We start from the raw sequence: 20,471 nt of genomic DNA on the forward strand, positions 1-20,471 counted from the left end.
TTCTTTAGCATCTGAAGCACCAGGAAGGCCACAGTATCAGTGGTAGTTTATATGTTTGAATTAGTGGCAGGGTACAAGTACTTTTTTTTTTTTGGTCATAGCCTACTCCTATGAGGCTTCCCTCATAGCTCAGTCAGTAAAGAATCTGCCTGCAGTGCAGGAGACCTGGGTTCGATTCCTGGGTTGGGAAGGTCCCCTGGAGAAGGAAATGGCAACCCACTCCAGTATTCTTGCCTGGAAAATCCCATGGACAGAGGAGCCTGGTGGGCTACAGTCCATGGGGTTGCGAGTCGAACATAACTTAGCGACTACACCACCACCACTAGAAGTTTCTCAGTCTCTGCTCTCCAGTCTTAAAAAAGATGCTTGTCAATGCATCCTGCGTTGTTACAGATGATATGCCTGTGAGTTATTTCCCTCCTGTTTTCCTGTGCTTATTGCTGTAGCCAAATACACAGTGCCTAATTCTGTCTCAGTTTAGCCCAGATGTCGTCCTGGAGAGGCCAGGTAACTTGGTGCTTGAGGTAGCCACAGTTGGGGCGTTATTTATTTAATCCACTCAGGTCTTATTTCTTGAACCTTCTGTCCAGTGCTTACTCAGAGTTGTGTTCTTTATTTTCAGTTTCCTGAGAAATCACACCCTTCTCTCTCCTTAAACCCCGTGTATCAACTGCTCCCACTTCTGACACGCCAGTGGAGTCATATGATCCAAGACCCAGCTGTATTGTCCTTCATGTTCTTTTATCTTGCCTGAGGCTTTAGTGCAAAAATGACTTACGTGCTCTTGATTTTTACACTCTTCTCAACTTGTCTTCAGGTTTTGTTTTTTTAAAGGAATATATAGCAATCTGTTACATGTTATAACCAGAATTTCTCTGCTAGCCTGACTTTTCAGGAAAGTTACTTTTTCATTCTCTTAAACTGAAATCGTTTTTACAAATTAATTTACTACTTAATGAATTTTATTCGTGTTTGGTATGGTTGAGTCAGAAGAGTAAATGGTGAGACTTAAAATCAGACTTAGTCACCTAGATTCTTTCAGGTTTGTAATTTTCTTATAACCATTTCAGTGATCCCTAGTGAGAGGATCTTGCAGTGGCAGAAAGAAGTGAACTTTGGTGTGGGACCAGAGTTCTCACACTGTGATCTTAGGCCAGGCTGCTTCATCTGTCTGACCCCTGGTGTCCCCGCTGGTGAAATGAGAGGGCCTGCTTGTCAGGAGTGTGTCAGCATCTGTGAAGTGTCTCAGCTGAGTGGTTGGGGTGTAGTGAAGGTCCTCTTCTCTGCAGTTTTACTCATAATTTTGATTTGAAATCTTGTGCTTTTTGCATTTCAGTTTTTTTTTTCTTTTTTTTTAAGACTGTGGATATTTCCTCGGAATTCTAGAGGAAGTCATAAATATTCTTGGTTTTTAGGATTTCTCTTGAAATCCCCAGTTACTGAAAAGGTTTTTTTTTCCTCCCCCTCTATATCCCATTGGATCATCTTTTTGGGAATTAGGGTGATAGATTGTTTTTCTTGTGTGTTAGGTATGACTCCTTTGGCTATTTTAATTCTTGAAAGTCTACTTCTGAAATTATTATCTGAAATAAAGACATTTTCTTCTATGACTTCCTTACTCTATTAGTGTAAATGAGCAGAAATTTATAAGGAAAGCGGGTCACAGTGTATAATTTGAATATAATCGCATTGTAATTTGTTCCATGGAATAAAATTTTAGGTCTTTCAACAGGAACGGCTTCCCACTCCAGTATTCTGGCCTGGAGAATTCCATGGACTGTATAGTTCATGGGGTCGCAAAGAGTCAGACATGACTGAGCCACTCAGCACACACACAACTTTGTTTTCATTTTTGTAGCTTATTTTGTGTGTGTGTGTGCTTATTGTTAATAGACATCTTCTATATTATCTGAATTGTCCTTCTAAGCCTCTTGCATTTTATTTTTTCCTGCAGGTTAAATTTTTAAAATTGCGAATATGAGAAAATATAACATAAAATTAAAAGATAATAAGCAACACCTGTGTACTTGCACCAGCTTAAGAAATAAGGTAGTTCCTACCAGTGCTTCTGGACCTTGTATCAGCTTGTATGTGCTGATTTTCTTTTTTTGGTCCGCTGTTTGTAATACTTCCCTACTACTATAGTTATTTTGAAACTAGATATAATTTTTAGTTTTCCATCAGTATAAAACTTTGTGTCTTTAGAAAATACATCAATGACTGCCATTTAGTTCATTAAATGAAAGAAAGTGAAAGTCACTCAGTCGTGTCCGACTCTTTATGACCCCATAGACTGTACAGTCCATGGAATTCTCCAGGCCAGAATACTGGAGTAGGTAGCCTTTCGCTTCTCCAGGGGATCTTCCCAACCCAGGTCTCCTGCATTGCAGGCAGATTCTTCTACCAGCTGAGCCACAAGGAAAGCCCTTACTTAGTTCATTAACTCTTGAGTTAACCTGAGTTTGCCATATCATGCTAATGCATTCATTTCAATCACAGTTTTGCTACTCTAGTTTTTTTTTTTTAGATTTGTAGTGATTTTATAAATCTCAGCACAATAGTACTTTCAGTTAGGTGTCTTCATATCCTTCCACCCTCCCTTTCCTCCCCTCCCCTCTTGTCTCCCTGACCTCTCTTGAGAAAGAAAGAACAGACACCAAGAGACCAAGTCTATACTTCCCTGAGCATACCATGCACCAGAACTCAAGCTTGTTGAAATTCTGTTAGCCCTCCCTGCACATGTGCTGTAAGTTAATTTTATGCAGTGATTTTCAGACAACTAGAAAAATGGTTTGTAAGTTTAGCTTCAAAAACCACTTAAGCTCAGTTCCTAGATTGTTCAGACTATTATATTGCCTTTGGCAAAATGTGAGCTAAAACATACTGTAAAAGATTTTGAGGATTATGGGAGGTTTTTGTGGTAAGGATAGTACATGTTTTTCATTAGCATCTAATTTTGCTCCATAATTTGTGAATGGTTCCATTTGTAGGGGGAAAGATAAAAAATTCGTTGTAGGTTGTTTTTTTTTTTTTTTTCCAGAAAAAAATTAAAATATGACTGGATTTGTAAGCTTCTTTAGAAAGAAAATTGTGTCTGTAGTTTGCAAAGTCCATTTGGTGTTTGCTGTAATCTAGTTACTGTCAGTAAAAACTCACATCTGATACAGACCATTGTTTTTTTGAAAAGTGACAAGACTGAAGGATACATTGGAATAATCACTAGAATCTTTATTTAGTAATCCAATGTCAAGACTTGAGAAGTTTATCATTACTCAGTATATGATGGTTTAGTTGCAGCATACTTCAGCAGCCAATTTCCTAACTTGTAGAGATGGTTTGTCCTTTGCTAAAGGCTGTTTTTCAAATGAGTAGAGATTAAATGGTTGATTTTTTTTCCCCCCAAAAGATGTCAGTTTTAGGGTAAGACCATTTTGATGAACAGAGGCGATGCATTATCCATTATGCCATTGGCCCACTCATCTTTTCCTGTTGAAGCTGTTGAAGTTGGCAGGGTGTAGATAGCATTGTGACATTTTGCAGGTGAAGAATATAATGTTGAGAGCCTGAAGGATTTGAAAATGTGTAGTTCATAGCTAGAGATTTTAGATTTCACATGTTTTTTTTTTACCGTAGTTTATGCTGAAATTATAAAGACTTTTATTATTATTTTTTTTAAGACTGGCCATTTATGAGGGAAAAAATAAGAAAACTATGTTTTTGAAGTAAAAATCTTTAATCTTGATTCATATATTATTTTTGCAAGTAAAACTTTTGATGCGCTGCTTGAATGTTCATCTGTTTGTCCGTATCCCCCCTTTCCTCCCAAGTTGGGTACCAGTTGGTCTCATGCTTAGGTTTTTACTTGACACCATAGCAGCATCTAAACTGGAAAAGTGGTTGTTCAGGAATGGAATCTGGAATTGAGGAATGGTTTCAGAGACAGGTGGTTCCTAATTTACAAGTAATTCATACACGTAAACTGCTGTCTCTGAGCCGCTCTTCTGTGTTTTGAGCTTTTGAAGAACCCCAGGGGCTCAAAAGTAGGAGGAGAAATAAGTGAAAAGCAGAAATATTTGGGGTCAGTAAATACAAACTCAAATCCATATTATGACCCACTTGACTAAAATTTTTCCTCACACTGTCTCAGTATTTTTTAATGTTATTTTGCAATACTGTTAGAATCCTACCCATTAGGGGTTTATTTGGTCTACTTAGCTAGCATCCTTGTTGAAAACTGCAAATGTTAAAGTGAATTATTTCAGCCCAGTTGATTTCTTCTTGTCACATACCTGAAGTGAACTCCATTGAGGCAACAGGAACTTTGGGGTGGTAATTTATGAACATACTGGTACTCAGGGGAAAGGGTTATTAATATTAGCAGGATGATTGGAATGTTGCAATGTAAATTTAGGGAATTGCAAGCATCAAGAGTTGAGGAGAGTGCTAACAAAGGAAAACAACCTACTTTAGAATTTTTCCAAATAAAGAGGATCTAGAATTGGTTAAGTTTCTGTGTTGCTTCTGCAGAGTCCCCAGTGCCCATGGCTGGTGTAATATCTTTTTGTCTCAATAGATGGATGTCTTTTGGCTAGCCTGGGAACTTGGCCAATATAAGCAACGTTGTTTCATTTGGAATAATACTGAATTCCACAGTATCAGTTTGAAAACTAGATTTTTAGACCAAACTCATTTGTTGGTTTTCAGCCTGAGCTTGTCTTTGTCTTGCCTGTTACTGTGTGCTCTTAGTTGACAGCAGTGAGCCGGTGCTTTTGCTTTCCCATTAGTCGTGGGATTTGCTGGCCAATCATGAAATAGCAGCGGAAGTAATAAATAGGAATTTAAAGTCCAAGAATTACAGTAAGTAGGGAAGCCAGTCAGAGAGCAAAAGAGAGTCTGTGGGCTTAAGAGGGCAGTGTGAGCAGTGTCTCAACTTACCTGCGACACTGGGAGATTGACATGCGATTGTTCCTATAAAGCAACTTCTTTACCTGTGATAGTACGCCACGGTGAAAAGTGAATTCACATTCAAAGTGATTTGTGATTTGATGTAGATTATAAAATGTAGATATTTTTCTTCTAATAAATTACATAGACTAGTGGAGCACTGACAGTTTATTTCATACCTAGAAATGTGTGAATTTTTTTTGCTGGTAGTCAGATTTTAAAACTTATTCTCCCTGGCAATTACTTTATATTTTATATATAATTAGTTTTCATTAATGAAAATTATTTTCAAGTAAGCTTAAATAAATGTTAGCAAATAAATTTTCAGTCATTTTATCTTTATGTTTTGGGGGTTGTATTTACATTAGATGTTCCTCAATTAGGGGTAATTGTCTTGCATCCTTATCTCTTATCATAATCTGTTTTTCTTCACACAGTGTTGTAGTTTTGCTGCTGGACTCTTCCCTCCCTCCCCCCACCCCATCAGGATGATATGAGACTTGAAAGAAGACGATGCATACAGGTGACTCAAGTTTTGAAATACAGTAAAACTATGGGCTGTCTGAGAGAATGTGGGAACTGGTGATATATTTTGAATGGGGGGGAGCTTTCTGATAAACAGCATTAGTGGGGAGAATTATTTAGATCACTGAATGCAAAGATATAGTTGGGGTTTTATTAGACTTGACTTTGGGCATTGGTTTGCTAATCAGTAACTGAGAGTGGTATTAATACAAATACAGCATAGTAATTGCTAGTTCTTGACCTTTTCAAAAGGGGATGATTGGCTAAAGTACTTTGGTGAGATTTGAAGTATTTCTGTTAAAGATAAATAAAATATTCACCTTTATGGGTGAACGCATGTTTCCCTCAGATCCCTTTAGAGCTGAGCTGTAAAGGCTCATGGAGTAGATGTTAGTGGTGTGTCTTACTCCAACTGGTAAATCAAGGATGTCACACCCGTCTGTGTGAGTCCTGAAAAGTGTGGTGGGGGGCTGTGTGTCTCCTTTCCTGCCTCTCGCCGTCCCTCCCTCCCTTCCCCTCTCTCTCCTTCCTTTCTTCCTTGCCTCTCCTCTTACCCTCTTGTCATTTGTGTTTATGTAGGAGAAGCAGCATACAAGGCAGTTTTGGAAGAATAGTTTTGATTGCTTTGTAATTAATTGAGGTGATCTTATACACGGAAAAATGAAGGCTGTTGTATCTGTGGCTGTGTTCAAACTCTTGAAAATGTAGTGTAGCTAATGGATAAGGTGTTATTAATGTTTAAATTTGAATGTTTTTAAATCAGGCTGATTAGGAGGCATTTTGTTGAACCAAGTGGCTTATATTTGTAGACCTGGACACAGACATTCTTGCTTGATTTATAAACTGAAAATGTGGCCTTTAACTGGAAAAGAAATAACTACATTAATCTTGGGTAGATACTTAATTACATTATTGGTGAAGGTGTAAAAGTTTTTGTGATTGGTTTTTGGTTTTGGTGATCTTTGTTTTTCAAACAGAAAAAAATTACCTTTTTTTGACTTCAGAGTGGAGTTAAAAAAAATATTGTCTCAGGTGTACCATTTTGTATGAAGAAATGTGCTTGAATATATATTAATTATAGATCAAATCATATTTTACGTTCACGAGGAACTCAGAGTCTGATAGTAGTTCTTTTTTGAGTAAAAGGTGATGGAGTGATTATTGCTGTAATCTGGGTCTCAAGGGTGCACGTATGTATTTGCCTGTGTGTACTAGAGGTACACCACGGACGCACGCCGGCTGAGTGCCTGGTAGGGTCAGCGCGATGGGAGGCCGAACGTCAGGGTCATGGAGGAGTGAATAAGAAGGAACTTACAGAGGACATTGTAGAATGTTATGGAAATTGTGTTGTCAGATTTTGTAAGTGTGACGTTTTGGTGCAGGAACAGTTTCTGAGCCCTGTTAGCTCCCGCGTTGCGCCTTGGGCACTGTCCTGCACATTGGCTATACCAGGTAGATGCTTACTTTCACCAGAGGTCAGGAGAGGAAAGAAGTGTTCTGGGGATGTCTCAAAAGACTTATCCATGAATATTAATGATTCTGGAGGTTTTCCCTGAAGGAACTTCGAGGTGGCAGAGTTGCTCTTTTATTTCTAGGTTATTGTCACAAGATATGAAAAGTTTCCAAATAGCTCTATTTCTTGAGAGGCTTATGGATGAACTGAAATATCTAAAGAGTAGATCCAGTTTATAAAGATTATCTAGTTCATTTTATGAATTCTGGAACACACAAAATTTACAAATATCAGATTTGTGGTGTAATCTAGTCTCTTAATCAGCCCTGTATTCCTTAAAAATTACCAACATTTATTGGCTGATAAAGGGAAAGACTGAAGAAGGAAGGTTTGACTCTGATGTGTATATTAACTGTTGGTGTATTTCCCCTTCAACAGTTTGAAAGTTAATAATTGTTCTTGAATGTAAAATTAACAGCTTTTATAATCATCATTAATTAATACAGTTTGCTCTGATTTTATGATGCACACATTTATTATTCAGCAGACAGGATTTTAACACATAAAAGCTCATAAGGAGTTTTTCATTGGGAGTTATTCCTAGAATGTTTTTGCATACTTGGAAGTGAGTGTTGTTTCCCCAGGCATTCATGATCTTGACTTTATATTGGTGAGATATGACGATGCCTTACTCTCTCATACCGCTTCATTTTAGGTGCTTGTTCAGGGACGCTAGAAAGGACGTTGAAGTGTGTTTTGACTGACTGCACTTTTCAAAAGCCAAAGCTTAATAATTGATTTTTACTGAACAGCAAGCTAAAGTTAAACTTTAATATATCTTTAGTACATGTGTTTATAGGTGTTTCTGTACTTGTTTAATTGGAGGGCACTTTTCATATTTTAAAATACAGTTAGGATATATATTAGGTAAGATTGGATTATTTTTTGATTTTTAGAAGAAAAATCATTTATGACCAAACATTCATTTCGCTAACATTTGCTTTGTACCAGGTGCGATAGTAGCGCTCGACTTTAAGGATTCCTGTGCTTGAGAATCAAGGAACACATTTGAGCTGGAAGAGGGAGAAAATATATAAACAAATTATGCAGTGGACATTTATGATAAATTTTAGATCCTTGTCTGTTGAATTCAAGGCACCTAGAGTAAAAATAGAAAGCACTGTCTGGTTAAGGCGTTCGCAGTAATGTCTTCACCTGATACCTACATGTTGTCAAAATCTGCTTTTGTGTCCCACTCTTCTCATCTCCAGAATCACATAACTGCCTCCTAGATGTCTCTCCTGAACACACTTGCTCCTCTCTTATTTATTCCTGTTAGCGATGAGTGACACCATTCTACCAAGCATGCGATCATCTTGAGAACCTAGGAGCTACTCCTTACTCCTTTGAATTAAGCAGTAACCAAATTCAGTTTATTTAGAATGTAGAAAGTACTTAGGAGATTAAATTTGGAAAATATACTGCCTCAGAGATCACTGTGCACATTAACATAGAAGTGCTTGCATTTTTCAAATTTATTTGGTAAAAGAACCTCCCCTTTTGTTTCTCATTTATACCTATTAACATTCAGTGGAACATTAATTGGAAAAGCTGTTGGTTACAGCAGATGATACTATTCTTTATTTTGCTGGGCTTCTTTAACAACTGAAATATATTTTTTTTAATAACAGTGATAAGCTAGTTATTTGAAAGCTTGAAATAGTTCTAGAACATACAGAACTATAACTCTTTGAGGATGAATGTGAGTAAAATGTGAGTAAAATGTGAGTTTTGTGGGGCAAAGTTTGCATACTTAAGTGATCACCGGAGTATGACATAGTATAATATTATATAGCAGTTAGAAGTCAGATCTGTAAACTTAAATAAAATCAACTTTTGTAGTCCCATTTGTATACACAGGGTGCATGGAGGGGAATAAAAGGGTCTGTGCATTTTGATATGTGAGAGTGTATTGCCCATTTGACTCCTTTTGGTCTTATTCTTCATGTGGTCCTGTGTAAATAGTCTTTTTCTATATGTGTTTTCCCTTTTCTTTAGTTCTTATTCATTTCTTAATCTTGAGTGGTTTGATTTTGTGCTTAATAGTTCAACAAGTTGATGGTTTTTGGTGAATGGTTAATTCCAGTGGATTTATTTTTGCCCTCAGGTTTCAAGTTTTCTCCCTGTTAACTTGGTAATGTAGTATCAGTGAAAAAATTTGGAAATTTATGACTATGGATGAGTGGAAGGAATATACACAGAGTTCTACTGCCCATTGTGCTAGGGCACTTTCTCTGACAGTGTTTTGTTTTTGATGCCATTTTTTATTAAGATCATCTGAATAGGTTGGTGTGCTTGGGCAGAATATGTTTTCATATTGTTTATATTTTCTCTTTTATTGCCCAGCATTATATTGTGAACATTTCCCTATATCATCAAAAACTTACTAACTATAGTGGTCTGCTGTTCTTTTGAACTTGGAGCACATTCAGAGCATTCTGAACTATAACTTTTTGAGGGCACACTATTTTAGAAATTTATTTTAAAGTATGTGATTGGAAGTTGTTTCTTTATATGCTCATTTCATAGTTAAGTTAGATGTCTCGGGGACATTTTTTTAAGTTTTCCTTTTCACTTTTTTTTAAAGTACTAACATTTGTGCATGAGTGTTTGTTCATATGTTGAATTATTGCCTTGTAGTTTGTCCCTGGAAGTGTAAATATTTTAGCTCATAGGGCTTAAAAAATTTTAAGACCCTTCATACAACTCTTTAGAAAGGTGTTTGGTAAATGTACCAGTTTATACTTACTAGCATTAGACAATCTTTGTCTTTTTAATATATCTTTGTGAGCAGTGAGTATTATAGTTGAAAATAAGTTTCCAATTCAGCTGGCAAAGAGAAGAATCTTCTGTTTTAGAAAATATATATCTACTCTGAATGTCTGCTTTAATAAATTTCTTCAGGTGGTTTTAAGAGTTTCACATTATTTTCGATTTCCTTTTATGTTTCTTTCTTTCTTTCTTTCTTTTTTAACTGTTTCTGGTTTCTAGATGAAAGCGATTAATAATGATTGCATCAGGTGTGTGTCTCATAAGAGAACATAGGATTTTTATAGAGAAGATGGTGGAAAACCTGAGGTTAGCCATGTTGTAATGTTGTGTTTCTTAGGCCTTAGCACCTTCATTCAAGACCTCGGTGAAAGCAAATGGATTCACACTCATTATTTTAAATTTTAGGGATACTTGCTAAATATACCTTCAGAAGAATGTTTGAGATCTGGGAAGATAACAGTAGGACACAGTTTCTTGAATCTTGACAGTTTTCCCTAAATACAGAGTAACTAGCATGGCAAAACCAAAAATTGATAGGCACTTTCTCTAAAACAGTATCACCACAAACTCTGACTTGAGAACAGGAGAACCCCAAGCTAGCTAACAAAAAGTCCCTGCAAAGTGTGGCAAGAAAGGTTGAGAACAGCAGCTAAAATGAAGAGATGTTTGTGAGTTCTCCGGATAGCAGAGGCCCGCAGTGAATTCTGTGGGGTTAGAGCCTTCTGGTGCCTATGAATCTTCAAAACCGACCAGTTCGAGTTCTTTTCCTGGTCAGAGTCCCACACTGAGGAGACGGTGCTGATAATGGAATCCAAATGAAACAGGATGGAGACCATGCGGGAGAAGGGGGAAAGGGCAAGTAAGATAGGGGGAAGGCGAAAGTACAGGAGACCTCAGCCATAAGACTGTGTTTTGGTACGCTTCGTTTCCTCTTGAGGGAAACAGAGGAGGACTTACTGAACCTGGAAAATCCACTCCAGCTTCCTAAAAGTTTTTTTTTATTTTGCATGAAAGAGAACAACTGACTTAGTCAAATTCCCCCAGAGCTTACTTTCGTAAGAAAAAAGGAATGAGACAAAAATATTTTTGCAGACAATGAAAGCATGCTGGAAAGAAATGTTTATAAAACAAATGAAAACTATAAGCCTGATGTTTCTAATGAATTCAGACTCAAACAAATTTAGAAGATGATACAGATACAGACTGTTAGTCGTGCAGTCGTGTCCAGCTCTTTGCGACCCCATGGACTGTAGCCCACCAGGCTCCTCTGTCCATGGAATTCTCCAGGCATGAATACTGGAGTGGGTTGCCATTTCCTTCTGCAGGGGATCTTCCTGACCCAGGGATCAAGCCTCTTGCGTCTCCTGCATTGTCAGGCGGGTTCTTTACCATTAGCGCCACCTGGGAAGGTGTGGAAGAGCAACAGAAATCTGAATAAGGAAATCTTAGAAATGGTAAAGAGAAATAAAGAATCATTTGAAAAATGAAGCTAAACTAGAAGGTATGCTAAAGTGAAACAAACAATAGAAAATGTCTTCAGAGAAACAGAAGATAAATAGGAGACAAACATTTAACAAAAAAAGAATTGAAGAAAAAGAAATGTTCTAGAAAAGGTGACATTTACCAAAGAGAGGCAAAGAAATATCGACATAGAAGCAATACCAGAGTCTCTGAAGAGGAACCAGAGCAGTGAAACTTGGTCAATTCTAATAATTATAATTCAGGTAAATTTCCTGAAATTAAGAAAAAGAAAAAGGGTTACCACTACATTTGAAAAGTTATATATTTGGAGAAATTGATCCAGAAACGACTACCATGTAGATACATTCTTTAAACATTATTGGACTTTGAAGAGAATTCTTGGGAGTATGCAGGCAAAGATCCAAATCTTTAAGGGGAAGAGTGTTGGATTATCTGGTTTTGATAACAGAGCTTTATTCTGGAAGCAGTGGAATAACAACATCTAATAAACACAAGGAGAACAAATAAGAGCCAGGAGTTTTATATCCAGCTAAATTGACTCAAGTATGAAAACAGCAAACAAAATGTTATGAATGTGAGTGTGAATTTGGAGGCTGTTCTTTCTTTGAGCACTTCTTAAGGAATCTACCAGGGAATATACTTTGGCAACCAAGGAGACTGCAGGGACACTGACATAAAAGGAGCTTTAAATAGGTACTTGTGGAACTTAAATGATGCTTATGCATGAGTATAATATGTAATGTCTAGATTCTCTGCAATGAAGATACAGTAGAAACAACAACATAAAAAAAGAATAAAGTTCTGATTGCATCAGTTACTAATGGGAAATAAAAGATTTCTTCAAATTGGATGCTTGGAGGAGGAGGGGGAGGAGGGAAAGTTGGTAATTAAATTTCAGTGGTGTTTCAAGTAGGGGAAACAGTAGGTCATGCTTCTTCACCCCAGACATATGATGAGAAGAAAGGAAAACAGAATGGATTTGGGTAACTACAAGAACAAAATACACAGCTCCACATTTCACTTTCTTCACAGGAATAGGGGAATAGGAAGCACAGTAATAGCAATAAAACCTCACAACGGAGTGCTGAGTGCTTACATAGCTTGTGTCTGATAGATGTGGTCTATTTCTATTATTTTTATTTTCTCCCCTCTCAGTTGTTATTACCATGCTATTTATGCTTATTTTGAGCTTGCGTTTTCTTAAATTTACCCTTTTTTCAGAATTTGACCTATCTTCTCAAATCACCTGTGTAATGTTTCAGGTTTTATCAGACTTAACAGTTAATTAAAATTCATCTCATTTACGTAATTTAAAATTGTGTTGAAGGACTTTTATTTATTAGGCATTGGAATTATGCTGATTTTTTCCTACTTATTGGTATTACTCAGGTTTTATTCGCAGGAGCAGGGTAGATAGGGAAAGAAATGTGATGGAGTAGAGTTTTTTCTGGTAACCAAGTTACTTGAAAAACTGATAACATTTTGTTTTTTCATATACTTGAAGTGATTATCTAATAGCCATTTTTACATGAGTCTAGTAGAAAAAGATTTTGTTACAGTTACGCAGATTTATTGTTAAAGAGATACTTTAGTTCTCCCTCTTCCCCATTCAGTAAAACATGAAATGTAATTTTTGTTTTCTCTTTGAGGGCAAGGACTTTTTCCTGCCCTGTGTGTGTTTGTGAATATTCTTTGACAAATTACATATCATAAAATTCATGCATCTTATAAGTTTGAGTTTTCAGTGAATTTTTACAATTGTGCAGCTATCACCACCACAGTCCAGTTTACAGTATTTTTAGTTAAAAGTAATTTGAGTTCAGATAGAACTTCTGTAAAGAAGAAAATGAAAATCAGCAATAATCCAAATAATCAGAATATCACTATTTTTTTAGTTTATGTATTTTTGCCTATTATACCCTTTTTACGTGGGGCTCCTTTTAACAGGATTGAGGAGGCAAATGGGGGTCACTTTTTACTTTCTCTGGTCTTTTAAAATTTAAACATTTCCCCATCAATACTCTCTAATAGCATCATTTTTCATGAGTAATTAGTATTCTACGAATCAGTTACTATTCCCCATTGTTGCTAATTAGTTCATAATAATGTTTAAGTGAATGTTGTGGTAGACCTTGTGTTCATGTGTGATTTATTGCCCTAGTTCTAGTCTTAAGAGGTTGCATTTATTGGGTTAAAGGGCATGTACATTTTTAAGACTTCTGATACATATTTTCAAATGTATTTTTTAAAGAACAGGTTACGCTTTTACCAGCTGTACAGAACAATTTTACCACACTGTAGAATCCTGAATATTTAAAAATATTTGACAATTTGATAGACAAAACATAACATAACACTTTAATTTGCCTTTACTTGAATATTAGTGCAGTTGAGTATGTGTTTATATGATCTGTGATTTTCCTTTTAGTATTTTTTGCTGATATTTTGCAAATATTTTATTATTTTAAATTTCATTTTCTTGAGAGTTCATCATTGACTGTTGTTAAATGTCAGGAACCATTCTAAATGATTTACATTTATTAACTCAGTTTTTCTTGATGGTGACTCTTAGATTGGTGTGTTGATTAACCCAGCCGGAAGTTAGTAGCCTGCCCCAGGTCACACAGCTAGTCAGGGATGGAGCTTGCTTAGCCAGCATAGTCCTGCTTTTACTTCTGGTGAACTTTCTGGTTTACATTTGTCTTTTAGTTTTGTTCATAGTATCATTTTATACAGGAGTTTAAGTTTTTGTATGGAGGGTCTAGGGCTTATTTATTAGTGTAATGCCTGAAAATGTAATCAATTCTCAAATATTTGTTGAACAAATGAGAATAAATCCATTAACAATCTGTTGATGGGGGTGACCTTTTACTTGCTGTATTGTATATCCTCTCTTACAGGGATTCCCAAAGGCTTCATAAATTATTTACTCTTTGGTGTTGATAAGATACAGTAAGCTTATCTGTATTAGCTTTTCTGGAAAGTCTGTGGAAGTAATTACTGTTTTCAAAAGAAACGTGTTCTTAAACGAGCACATTTGAGTGGTGAAGAAAGTGTATTATTGACAGATTTGAAGTGTAGATTCAAGTGAAATAAAATACTTGTTTTGAGTGTAGGAATACTTTGATGGAGTTTGGTTTTCATAGTTTTAGAAAATGGATCAACCTGGCCATTGTTTTAAAAGTTTGTTAGAATAAATTTTGGTTTACTTTAAGCAGTAAGATTCTTTAAAAGGAAAACCCAAACTAAAAAAAGCTGATGTAAAAAGTTACTGCTTAAGGTTTTGATAGTGTAGCTTGAAGTACTCCACAGGAATCTTTTAAGACGCTCTTCTCTTTCTGTGGGTTTTCTCCCTTTTCCTTTAACATCAAGCTGCTGTTGACTGGTCCCTCTTTAGCTTGGTTGAAGCCTTTGTGTCCTTTAAATGCCTGTCTTATTAAAAAGTGTAGACATCCATATTGTTAAGTGGGCCTATGTTAGAGATTCAGGAGCTGCACAAATAAGTTTACTTCCATTTTTTCACATTATCCACAATATATACATGGGAGCAAGTAGTCAGAAAGTAGATACTTGAAAATGTAAACTATTTGTTAATAGAAACCTAGATCTGCTTCATATAAAGTTATAAAAGTTAAAAAATTTGTTGAATGCTTGCTTTTTCTAGAACCTCCTGGTTACAACCAACCTTTTTTTCACCCTTACTAGTAGTAGTGTTTTTTAAGCCATGCTTAAAATGATATGTTAAAATCAGATTTGTACTTTTTTTCCCTATTAAGCATTAATTACTGAGTTTACAGGTGTATAGTTAATAAAACTTTATTCTGGAAGTAAAAATGAAATAGCAGTTTTCCTTTTCCTCATTCTCACTCCTTAGTGACAAAACACCTTTTAATATTCAGTTTTTAAATTCTTCCTTTGGTTACTTAACATCACTTTAAATAGAGTAATGTGTTTATAGATCTATTTTATTATTTAAGAAACTAAAGACTGTCCTGTCAGAAAGAGGAAATCAAAGGGCTCTGTGTGCTTTTCTTTCTGCCAATTTCTATTTCTCGTTTAAATTTTTTCTGTTATTATTACAACTTTATAAAATTGACTTAAAACTCTCTTTCTTGACCTGTCCGTTTTAGACAGTTTCTCTTGTTTTCCCAAGATACAAAATGAGAGCTTTGGTTCCCTTTATTTTTATCTCACAGCCTTTGTCCTCCAGACAGTGACTTTTACGTTGTATATAAGGATATACGCTTACATACCTTTCTTGAACTGTAATTGAGTTCCATGGTTTTTTATCTTGAGTTTCTGTTGAAAATTAAAAACAGGAAAACTGTACTGGAAAATTGCTGAGTGGATTAGGACCTAGAGAAGGAGATGTATGTCACCAAGCTTCTTCCACGCAAAGGAGGAATGTTAACACTGGGATTGGAGGTGTAGTGTAATGTCATGATGATTTTAAAAAATGATTTAATTGTGTGCTGTGCAAATTTTCACTGGGCAAAAAATTTTGTTTTAAATCAGAGGCAGAGTAATTGTTTACAATACTTGTCACCTTCGTTCGGTCTATGAGAAGGCCTTCTTTTATAATACTTTAATGAAAAATACTTATAACCCCTATTGCCCCACTCAAGAATCTGACTTCCATGTGCCATTATCAGCTTCTCTCCCAGTTAGGGGGGCAAATGCAGGTTTGGGGTTTGTGGTGAGACGCCAGGCAGATGGCCTCAGTTCAGTGGGTGTGGATGGGGGTCTTGGCAAGAGGGGTCTCGCCCTTTCATTGCCAGGTGAGAGGCCTCAGGGAGCAGAGTGCAGCTCTGCTGCTCCTGATGAGCCCTTCCTTGGTGGGTGGCGTAGTGTCTTCCAGGGCTTTTTTGTCTTTGCCTCAGCCTGGGGGTGACTGTCCTCTGTGTTTGAGTGGCTGAGACTAGGTGTGTTGACTCTGCGGTCGCTTCTTTGAGCTGCTGGGAGAGGCTGACCACAGCAAATAGTTGTCTGGCAGTCAGGCCCCTTCGGCCATCTCTCTTTCTGCTCCACTGTTCCTTCTGCACCCGGAATGGCACCTGCTGCTTCTGCTGTGGTTCTTGATGTCAGCTTTCGGCTCTGGGTCTTTCTGATGCTCTTCTGATAATTGGTATGATCCTGTTGGCCTTTTGTCATGAAGAAATCTGTCAGAACTTTCGGCTCACTGCAGTGAATCTCTCTGCCATGCTCTGCTGAATTGATTTTATTTTTGTGACTTTTAACTGCTATGTTGGTAGATATGGAGGATATGATGAACAAGTATGCTTAGTCCATCTATGCTGTAGATTTTTCCTTTTGAAAGTACTTTCCAGCCTCAATTTAGGAAACTGAGCTTCTGGGTGTGGTGTTTGTTATTTCTCTTGCTGGTTATCTTAAAGGATTTTTTCAAGCAGTTGTTGCTGTCTTTGATTCTCTGGTAGTAAATGTTAAGAACTAGGTGAAATTTGTGATCTCAGTAAAACTTTCCATCCACTACCCACCTATAGTATAGCACTTAAAGTTGCCCATGTGAGAAATAGCTCTCTTGAGAGTCAACATCGGTACTTCAGTTTCTCCCTTTGTGATTTTTGGTTTGGGCTCTGTTTGGAAGCTCCCCTGGTGGCTCAGATGGTAAAGAATCCACCTGTGGTGTAGGAGACCTGGGTTTGGTCCCTGGGTTGGGAAGATCCCAACTGGAGAAAGGCATGACAACCCACTCCAGTATTCTTGCCTGGAGAATCCCCATGGATAGGGGAGGCTGGCAGGCTACAGTCCATGGGGTCTGAAAGAGTTGGACACAACTGAGAGACTCATGTTTTCATATTCATGGAAATCGATAAAATTCTTAATGCAGTTTGTATAGGTGAGGATGGTTAAGAAAGATGAACCTGTTCCTTATATTTTATTTGAGCACAATCCAAGGAAAGTTTTTAACCCCAAAGTTAATTTGCAAAAATCTCTTTTTGTTGTTTCGGCTGTGTGCATTAATGATGATAACATTTAGCTAAATAAAGGCTTGATCAATCAGCTTTTAGTATTTCCATAATAGCTGATGAGGGAGTAAAAGTATATTTAATATACAGCAGTGAGTATTTGTAATGTTTTGAGTGCCTTTTTTGTTTTGGAAGGGGAAGGAGGATGAAGATGGGACCATTTCCCATATGTGAATTAGTTGATCCACAAAGGTAGAGAATAATCCAAGATTTAAAACTTTCTGTCCATAATCCAGATTTAAGTAACAGTTTACCTTCAGTTTCTGTAGGCAGATTCATGAGGAGGAGGAGGGTGGGAAGGCATCAGAGTTGCCCTCAAGTTGGAGGGGACAGATGTTAACTGGACGACGTCTTTCTGTAAAGGATGTCTTGCAAGGCAGTGTGACGGCACCTCACTTTTACATGTGGTGAGGCGTCACAGACTGGACTGAAGTAGTTGCTCAAAAGTTTTGAATATTTTTCCAGATTAGATGGCTTCAGATTTAAAAGGAAAAATGCTTTCCATTTTTCAAAACTGTAAAGCTGCATTGTAGTTCTCCCTAAAATATAAAATTGTTGGTACAGTGTGGTTTATCATTTGAGATAATCTTGGATGACTTATTACTTGTCATAATAATGGCCTGTTACACATTGAGAGGCTAGAGGCTGTTTATATATCTTGAGCATCATTAATTGCAGATTTGAGAAGTTACCAGTTATATTTTTCCAAATATGTTTCTTCTTACAATGTAACTGGAATACTATATTTTTAAAAAGTAAATGGTTGATTCTATACTTAGAAAACGGTATTTTCTTTACTAGAAATTCTAAAATACATATGTAATGAAGATTCTAATTTAGTGATTTAACTATTTTGAAACATTTTCAATATTTAATTTCTGATTCCAAAAGTAGTAGTTGTTGATATTTTCCTAAACTCCACAATTTAAGTAACTTTTAAAAGAACTGATGATAAACTGAACAACATTTAAATTCAGGATGTTTTATCCCAGAGCATCTGTCACCAGGCAGATGATGTTTCCTTGTGTCTCTAGGTCCCAAACGAAAATAAAAGTGCCAAGGTTTTAATGGTTTTTCTTCTTTAAGGATGGAAAATTTTGTCATATGGAGGATGTTTAAGAGGTGGACTGAGAACAGTCTTTGTTTACATGGAAAACAATTTTTTTTTAAACTGCTGTAGATTGGAAGATGGTCTGGATTAGGATCAGTTTATTGATGTGATGGAAGTAAGAAGCTTGAACCTGGGAGAAATGACCAGGATATTAAAGATTTATGGGCAGGAGTGTGAATGAAATTGACTTAAAATTCTCTCTTATTTCTCTCTTTTGCCCTTGCCCTTAGGAATTAAAGGAGGCTTGTAAAAGGTTCAAAGTATTAAACACACATACACACATTAAAGGAGGCTTGTAAAGGGTTCCAAGTATTAAGCACCCACCCAAATGATATCTGAAGGAGGAAGTAAGATTGAGTCTTTCAGTTAGAGTGATTTTTTTCCACCTTTTCTTAAGTAAGCCTTGGTTAGTGTAGATGCTTTTGTCATATGATGGCATTGAGAGTGATTCTGAGCTAACCTTTTTTGAACATTTATATTTTTATATATTTTCATATGGGTAGCAAACCATGAGATTTACTAGTACCTGTCTGATATTATTTACAGATATTGTTAGAGTATTTGGGAGGGCTTTGATTTTCATCTATAGATCTTATGCACTAGTTTTCTAAAAGTATAGTTTGTTTTTGGAACAAGGGGTTAGTATTAGATGGTGTTTAAGGTTTCTTCCAGCTTTAAAGTTCCGGCCCCTAAGAAGCTGACTTTAGTTGGTGGTTTCATTGGACTTTTTAAATGACTTTCATCCAGAACTGCTAAGTAGAACATGGGAAGAAATTAGGAGAGAAGCATGGGTGGTGGTGGTTGCTTTGGAGATGCTGGAAAAGTGGCTTCAATTTTCTTAAGGGGGAAGATAACTTGCAGTGGTGGAGATAGGAGCAACATGCTGTTTTCTTTGAATCTGATGCTTGAAATCTGTTCTTTGTCTTAATTCAGTATATTTGACAAATGCTAGAAGTCTTTCTGGAGACATTAACAGACATTCTGTGGGAAAATATATTTGAAAATCTCTGATGACTTGGTGTGGGATGAATCCATACTCCATTTAGGAGATAATTGCTAGGATAGGTGGGACAAGTTGATCTGTTTTAAAATAAAACTTTATCTTTTATAAAGACACAGTCATAAGGCACAAATGGGAAATGTGTCTCCTTGACATATTTCAAAGCAGTTCTCTGAATATGTGAGATTAAAGACGTTCTCTCAACCACTAACAATTGTCAGAACGCCGATGCTCTTTCAGACTGTATTTGTAGCTGTTAGTATACAGAGTATACTTAGTTACTGGATTGAAGACTGTATTTGTAGCTGTTAGTCGTACTGACAGTAGGAGTTTTTTAAATATTTTACTCATTATTAGAAATTTTACATTTGAATACAATGTGCTTATATATATAATATTGTGTTTATATCTTGATCTTGGTTCCATGATATGAGTATTATTTCCCAGCTTGTATATTCTGAGCCCTATAGGTTAATAATAACTTGGGGTTTTGTAATTTTAAAATTATTTTGAAATTATATATTTGCATATATCATAACCAAAACCATAATGTTATTTCTCTTCAGTTTGATAAAGCTTGTTTCAGACTTCCAGTGAGCCATGTGTTCTGTTACGCCCACCTTTTGTTTAGGTTTTTTGTAATAGAATAAAAATGCTTTATAGGATTTCTCTAATATGAGAATATACTTGAATGTATGAAAGAGATTTACATATTGTCTGCCTTTGAGTAGGTGGGGGGAAAAGTTAAAATGTTGATGGCAGTTTCTGATAGAAAAACTCGTAACTGTATAGTAAAAAGTTAAAATTACAACACATACACTACATTAACTGTATTCTGTGTGTATTACCATTGGACTTCATTTGGAGTGAAAAATAGAATATGATTCTAATCCTTTATAGTTTGTGTTAAATTTGCTCTAACCCTGAAAGTGTTAACAGCAACTTGAAAATGTGACAAAGCTCAATTTCATTTCTTGTTTATTGCTTGTTTTCCTATTGGACGTTGGGAAGTAGCTCTGCCCTGGCAACTAAAATAGGCTATTTGCATAACCTAGTTTGATTGGCTAGCATTCCGACTAACAGTTCCAATCAAATGGAGTCGGTTCAGTGGTAGGCTATGCTAATTAGCCGCTGTTG

The 20,471-nt window shown here is 36.4% G+C and overlaps 1 protein-coding gene across 2 annotated transcripts in view; it reads left to right on the forward strand.

The window, feature by feature from the left end:
• DYRK1A (dual specificity tyrosine phosphorylation regulated kinase 1A) overlaps nt 1–20,471 on the forward strand; it is a 141,696-nt gene that overhangs the window by 43,199 nt on the left and 78,026 nt on the right. The window contains exon 2 of one of the 2 annotated variants that reach the window (XM_070466980.1): nt 5,382–5,467. The exons of the other annotated variant lie outside the window; for it this stretch is intronic. Within the exon in view, the coding sequence (XP_070323081.1) occupies nt 5,458–5,467 (10 nt within the window). The 5' untranslated portion in view covers nt 5,382–5,457. The remainder of the gene's footprint in view (nt 1–5,381; nt 5,468–20,471) is intronic. 2 annotated transcript variants of the gene reach the window in all.

This window comes from Odocoileus virginianus, chromosome 4 (genome assembly GCF_023699985.2).
Source record: "Odocoileus virginianus isolate 20LAN1187 ecotype Illinois chromosome 4, Ovbor_1.2, whole genome shotgun sequence".
Lineage (NCBI taxonomy): Eukaryota > Metazoa > Chordata > Mammalia > Artiodactyla > Cervidae > Odocoileus > Odocoileus virginianus.